The sequence below is a fragment of the Priapulus caudatus genome, unplaced genomic scaffold (assembly GCF_000485595.1).
Source record: "Priapulus caudatus unplaced genomic scaffold, Priapulus_caudatus-5.0.1 Scaffold607, whole genome shotgun sequence".
Taxonomy (NCBI): domain Eukaryota; kingdom Metazoa; phylum Priapulida; class Priapulimorpha; order Priapulimorphida; family Priapulidae; genus Priapulus; species Priapulus caudatus.
The window spans coordinates 157,534-164,731 of record NW_014577668.1 but is presented as its reverse complement, the minus strand read 5'-3'; the positions used below and the strand labels follow the sequence as shown (position 1 = coordinate 164,731).

At 42.6% G+C, this 7,198-nt stretch overlaps 1 protein-coding gene across 2 annotated transcripts in view; it reads left to right on the top strand.

Moving 5' to 3' along the window:
* The window catches only part of LOC106812097 (transcription elongation factor B polypeptide 2-like), a 23,023-nt gene extending 15,825 nt beyond the window's left edge, over positions 1-7,198 (top strand). For both annotated transcript variants that reach the window (XM_014815868.1, XM_014815869.1), the window contains exon 4: positions 5,723-7,198. In XM_014815868.1, coding sequence (XP_014671354.1) covers positions 5,723-5,838 — 116 coding nt within the window. In that variant the 3' untranslated portion in view covers positions 5,839-7,198. The remainder of the gene's footprint in view (positions 1-5,722) is intronic.

The window sequence follows — 7,198 nt, the reverse complement described above, 5'->3', positions numbered from 1 at the left end:
TGCCCACCCCGATCTATATCAATGATGGCTCGGTGGATCATTTCATATTACTATTACTATTAGTGCTGATTACAGGTCGAAACTCGTGGCTTCCTTATATAATAATATACTTGCTCATATTACAACATTAGGGCCTACTCTCAATGTCTGTGATAAACTTGCTGATGGCAATGCTAAACCTTGAAGTGTAAAAAACTGGAAAGTAATAATACTAATATCCCATCTCTTCTCCGTAGTGATGGTATTTCTGTGAGTCTCCTGCATCGATTTAAAGCTTGTTTGTTAAGTGATCAATTCAAGTCAGTTTTCTTGTGCAATCCCTGTTCCGTGATGAGCAAAATTGTTATCCCCATAAGTGGTATGTGCTCGGTGTTCTGGTCATGATCACAGGCACTTGAAGCGTTTCAATAAAATATAATGCTAATTAAATACGAAATCTATTTACTACCAACTTCTTAAGTTTCTATACTCTCTTTCACCTATTATTGCCGACAGTTTCCTGCTAAATTCCGCTCCAAATCCTACGTTGCAATGCTCCAAAATTCTACGCTTCCAGGCCGCCATTGCTTTCGCGGTGCCACTGTTGCACGCTTACGCTAATATATATAGTGTAATATAGTGTAAGCGTGCAACCAGTGAAAAAATTAATTTTTTCTTTCGGGGCTCTTTTTGCAAACCGCCCCCAAAATTTCGGGGCTACTTTTTCATTTTCCAGGGCTCTTTTTCACTTTCCAGGGCGACTTTTTCCAGGGCTGTTCCTCAAATGTACACACAAGCACCAGTAGCTAATACACACTCGTGGGGCGCGCACACACCAACACACGTCACACGCACGCACGCACACACGCACGCACGCACGCATACTGCACGCACGCACACACCACCACACACACACCACACACACAGACACACACAGACACAACAGTCAATATTCAAGACAGTTATTCATCAGACTGACAGACTAACATGATAATCACAACTCACAAGTCACAACCACAAATGCACTTGAATAGTGAATACATCACAGGTTCAGCTAAACACAGAACTATTACGGCTAGCCCAAACAGTGAATGTCCGCCTGTACGAGCTAGGAGGATCGATTGTTTATACGCGAAGTCTCTTGCGGCTGGGTCCAAGGCCCGCGTAAGGGCCCTGGAAGCTCAGGGGGTTTGAGAAACGGCCGCGAGGCACGTGTGAATGGCTGTGCACATCGACGCTGGCGTACGTGCCTGCTGCAGGGCGGCGTGATTGAAGTATGGGGGGGCACGATTGTTCAGCGTGGTACTAATCACTACTAAAATTTAGAGGTTGGCATTGCTGACTATGAGAGAGCGGCAGCAAAACTCTTCGGGGAATTGACAAAAAAAGCTACAATCGGGAATGACACACGAGTGTGCCGGCAGGGGAAAATATACGTGTGAATTTCATTAGGAATTTTCCAGATTACCGTTCTATAATCCTACGGGTCGTTGTCCTACGCGGTCTACGTAGGCACGCCCGCAGGCACACTCGCCACACAGCACGCACGCGCATGCAGGCACACCGGCACACACAGGCACGCACGCACGCGCGCAGGCGCACCGACGCGCGCAGTCACACACGCAAGCACGCCTGCAGGCACACCTGGCACGCACGCACGCGCGCAGGCACACACGCAAGCACGCCGCAAGGCACACACATATATATACGCGCGGCGGACGCGGCGCGCGCTTGATTGAATGCAATACACACATGCATGCTTAATGATAAACACTTGACAGCCACACGTACTAGGAATTCTACGCACCGTGGAACCGGCTGCCGCTAGCGGCAGAGGCGAGCGAGATCGGCAAGGCGGCGGACCGACCTGGACAATCGATTTCCAGGCGACTTTTGCTTTCGGGGTCGCCCCGATATCGTATTTTCGGGGGCTCTTTTTGGCATTCGGGGGCGAAATCGCCCGCTGGCCCCCGTGTATTTTTCCCTGCCGTGCAACAGTGGAGCCGCGAAAGCAATGGCGCTGGCAGCGTAGGATTTTGTAGCGTTGCACGTAGGATTTGGACGATGTTTTATTTTGGCATCATTTTGCGGATGAGCTTGGACCTTCACTTCACAATTTGTTTGACAATCCTATGATCTATGTTCTCTTCCTTTCGATTGAAAAAGATGTGAAACGTTGAATTTCTTGTGATTTGAGCAAGTCATACTCCTTTATTATTATTCCTCCTGATAATATAACATAATGTAATGTAACCATAACATGACCTATCACAAGAAACAGCAGGTGATCTGGACAATCCATTGCCATGAGTTTTGTCTCAATCTGGTGTACCATAAAACAACCAAAATTTACTTTAATAAATGGTATTGGTAATTCTATATTCTGCATGAGAACGTCAGATATATTAAACAAATAACTGAAGCCAAATGATAATATTTCAGAGTGGCTATATGCCCGGCAGCCGCATATATACTGACGGCTGCCGGCACGACGTCTTCGATTTCCTAAATGCCCGGCAGTTTTTAATTTTCAGCGTTATCTCAAGTAAACAAGGTTTGGGTTACGTTAGGAACTGCCGCGGCATTTAGTGAAAATCGAAGACCGTGCCCGGCTGCCTGCATATAGCCACAGCGTAATATTTTTCCACAATGAGTTCTATAGACCAGAAGATAATTTAAGCCTTTTAATAAGTGTAACCACAGCACTTGGAACGCGTCTCAATAAAAAAAAAGGTAAATAAAACGAAATGTATTACTACAAAGTCTTAATGTTTCTCTACTCTATTTCGCCTATAATCGCCTGTAAATGCGCGTCAAATTCTCATCTGCAACACACAAGTACATCGCACGCTAGCTGCTGCACATGACACATAAATATATATAGGGCCAGTAAGGAAAAGCTGCTGCCAAAATTCGCATCGCGACCCGCTTCGCCATTTCATATGATACAACACTAAATTCAACCATACTCGCATCTTTGTTTCTATTTGAAGAACAGTGTTTCACTGCTTATAAAAACATTGTCTGTGTCCTCGTAACCAGCTGTGTCACGACGAACAATCACACAAAGCCTGCAACGAAATTCCGAGCGCGTTCGCTTCCCGTCGGCTGCAATGTACAGGGCTATTAGGCGGCGCACTGCATTTTGGAAATACCACGCCTGCTTTCAACTCTCGCGTGTGAAGCCCCGTTCAAAAGCCGCCAGTGGAGGCGTTGCAAAAAAACCTGCAGCTGTTGAGGCGCGAAAATGAGGTTCACGAAGGAGCGCCGCGGGGGTGTTTCCTGATTCCGACAGCCATTACATACAACTGCGCGCAACCTGGCGAGCGAACGCGAGAATTTATCGTGCAGGCTTTTGTATTTCGCGTGCACACAGCTCGGTACGAACACAGACAGTATGTTTTATAACAAGGAACCACTTGTTCTTCAAATAGAAGCAAAGAATGCTAGTAGAAATGGTTGAATATTTGTGTTGTATTCGCTATGAAATCAAGCGACGCTGCCGATCAAATTTTGCAGCACGCTTTCCTACCTGCAATGTATGTTTTATGTGTTTCATGGTGGCAGCAGCTAGCGTGCGGTGTACTTGTGTGTTGCAGATGAGCATTTTGGACGCAATAATAGGTGAAAAAGAAGCAGAGAAACATAAGAGACTTTGGCTAGTAAATAGATTTCGTATTTATTTAGCATTATAATTTTTATTGAAACGCTCTAAGTTCCGTGTGTGTAACACCAGTTCCAGAGTTTTTACATCAAACATATTGTATGTGTCGTGTGTGTATTTTGGTGGCAAGGTTAATGTACAGTACAGTGTTTTCTTTACTTGCAGGATGTTTCTTAATGTGTAAACGTCGTAAGGCGTCGATCTTTTTGAGGCTAAAGGAAACTACAACGGTGCTAGAGCTCAAGAAAATAATCGAGGGAATTATGAAGACTTTGCCAGAAAATCAGAGTTGTGGAAATAGTACACTATTCAAGAGGTTTCTCATCTTCGTACGTTTGTATTTAAATCATATAGTGTTTAATAACATGGAATTCTGGTATAAAAGTAGTCTGTACTTGTGTGAACAGTGCATGAATGTCCTAGCAATTACTTGCTACAATGCTATCCTAACAGTAACTGTTTAACCTATCTGTTATCGGTTCAGCCTTGTTCCTGAAAACATAAAACTGGAACTTTATTGAGGTTGGTATGTATGCGCTCAGAGTCTCTCACCCTCGATGAAAGCCCACCATTAATCTGCTTAAACATACACGAACACCTACTGTGAACTGACAATTGTATGTTTGTTGTCACTAGAATGTATGTTTAAAATGTAACTTGTCTTTGTAGACGATCAACCAATGGGATGATAACAATGATACATCGGCGTGGACTATGGTTTTTACCAGCAGTACTTGCAAAACACAGCGATCCGTGCCCCAACAGTCGTCTTTCTTCCAGAGGTGAGTGAAAAGCCGTGAAAACCGGAAATGTCTTTTTATTCCCAATATTAATTTGTTGAAATACATATTACAGTCCGACCTTTTTTATCCGCCATCCGTTATCCGGAAATCTCTATTAACCCGGCCCCCGTCTCGCCCAGGGTGGTTATGTTCCTCTGTATTTTATCATTTATTCTCCACCCTAAAAATCCTCGCTCAAGTTGCTCAAAACGCGTGCCGACTCTGTACCAATCATTCTTGCGCGATGACACAGATGTATCGAAGAGCACACAGCTATCACATACACAAAACAAAACACACTTACCGTAAAGCAGCAAACGCCCATTGTACATGCTACAATCATTTATAAATATACGGCCATATTAATACGATATATCACGAATACGTACTCACTTGTTTGATGCTGTAAAAACTACCAAGGAATTAAAAATATATACACTTTAAACTATATGAAATAACAAAAATGTGATTCGTGAGATGCGCTTGCATGCCGTGCGTGCTGCTGTGCCCCTTTCCCCGTGTGTGGCTTGTGTGGTTCATGTGGTGTTGTCCGCTATGCCTCCAGACAACTTTCGTCCGTTAACAAACAACTTTTACTAGCGGACGTTAGTGAAACGCGCTACCTCGCTACGCACTCGCGATCGATCGAGCCCCGTACTTCAATCAAAGGCGCCGCTGCCGCGCACATGTAACAGCCCTAGCCTAGGCATACGACGCCACGAGTGTATCGATCGTTACAGCCCTAGATCTCAGCACAAAAGAAACAAACATAAACCGAAGTGGTAAAATTTCTGTTTTATTTCATTTTATTTCCATTTCATAAACCATAAAACCATAAAACACGACAGTTTGTTACAAATAATCAATCATAGCAACGAGTAAATACATTATCACATGCAGCATAAACCCTACTGAACTGCATAGAAATGCTGTGTTTGAGCATAACTCTCATATCCGACCAAATCCCATATCCAGATGGGTGCCAGTCCCGACGTGGCCGGATAAAGGAGGTCGGACTGCATTTCTGTTTGCTCTCGAATCTATGGAAAAGCTACATGATTGTTTTGTTGTTTTGTGTTTAAAGTTTGCACGTTTCATCGTATATTAGAGTGTTACGAAGCGGTTGTGTATGTATGTGCAAACTGGAATGCGCTTGGTATGTGAGACAGTTACCAAATTTAACAATTTTAGATATCCGTTCATTGGAGGATCAGTCATCAGTACTTGATAGTTTACTACAGTTGCTAGGTGGTGATATTGATCAATTGATATTGTATTTGCAAACTTTAATTTCTAGGAGATGAAGGTGAATTTGAGCCATTGGTCATCACGCCATTGTCCACCCCTCCAGCGCTGCCAGATGTTATGAAGCATCCGGACTCCGTCAGCCAGAGCCAGGAGCAAACGGCCTAAGCAACGGACATTATGTGCTTAAGGCATTATCTTATTTCTTATTCACCATTTTATCAGAATTTTGAAGTCAACGTAGCTCATTCGTAAAACACAGTAAGAACCCGATCACATTTTGTGTTTCTCAAGTCTAATGTTTGATCGTAAAGCTAGGACAAAGTAATGCTGTGACTGTAGGTAATTAATACTGCCACCATTTTGTCTTAGCCTATGCCTGTATGTGCCTGTGTAATGAGCGAAACATATTGTTTTTGAATAACAGCTAAGAATCCAGTTGTAACTACATGCTTCGTAGAGTCATTCAGATGTTGTTTGTCTGCACTAAAATAACAGAGTGGATACGTGGTTGTATCAAACATGCACTGCTGTTCGTCGTCTCCTGTGGCGCATTCCTGCTTTTCTGATAATTTCTGCTAATGATAAACTTGCAGCAGTGTTTTTTTTATCCCCATAGCTGGCATTGAAGCAGTGGTAACTGTATGCATCTTAAAAAGTGTATTCAGGAGCAAGAAACAGTTTTGGACTTGTAAATATGCATATGTATTGTAGGAAAATGAAACCAGTTGATAAGCAATTTGTGGTAGTGGTTTTGAGTGTAGCAAAGCAGATGTGACTGATAGGGTGTTGCTTCTTATTATATAACTTCCGAATAGAGTTCATACTGGAAACTCAGCGGTAATGTATTACTTATCTGGAATTTACAACTCTTTCCTAAACTATCTTTTTGTAATGGTCGTGTGCATTAAGTGTTCGTCACCCAACTAGAGAGTCCCTGGATGTAATTGGCCACATATTTAAGAAATGAGATGGAGGGGTGTCTAAATACGAACAGAACTTTAAAGCTACAAAATTGTCACTTGTTTGAACGTGCAAGCCATAGCATAAACTACAGCTATGTAGTGTTAGCTCTGCCTCTGTTATTCTATTGTTAAATAATTGGGTTTGCAACATGGTGTTATTTATAGAATGTTGTACTGTCGTCATACGTGGTTTGTAGAATTAATTCAGTTGAATGGTCAATGTTAGTGCAGGCTAACCTTTTTTGTCTATCACTTAACCCATGTATAGTGATGATGAATGATGATGGAATATGAATGAACCTCGTAGCATTTGCACTGGCGTATCCTACTGTGTGATACTGATAAAGCAGTAACCTATCTGTCAAACGTTCTCGAGTTTTGTGCTGTGATGTATATTATTATTCAGCAGGCGACTTTTTAACGTTCCCTCGAGCTATTCACTTTCATATAAGTTAACGAGGCGTATTATATAGGTAACATGCCGCTAGTTGCTGAAAATCGAATCTGTATTATCAGATTTGTATAAAATAAAGTGGTTTGAGAAGTTTAAATTAACAATTCAA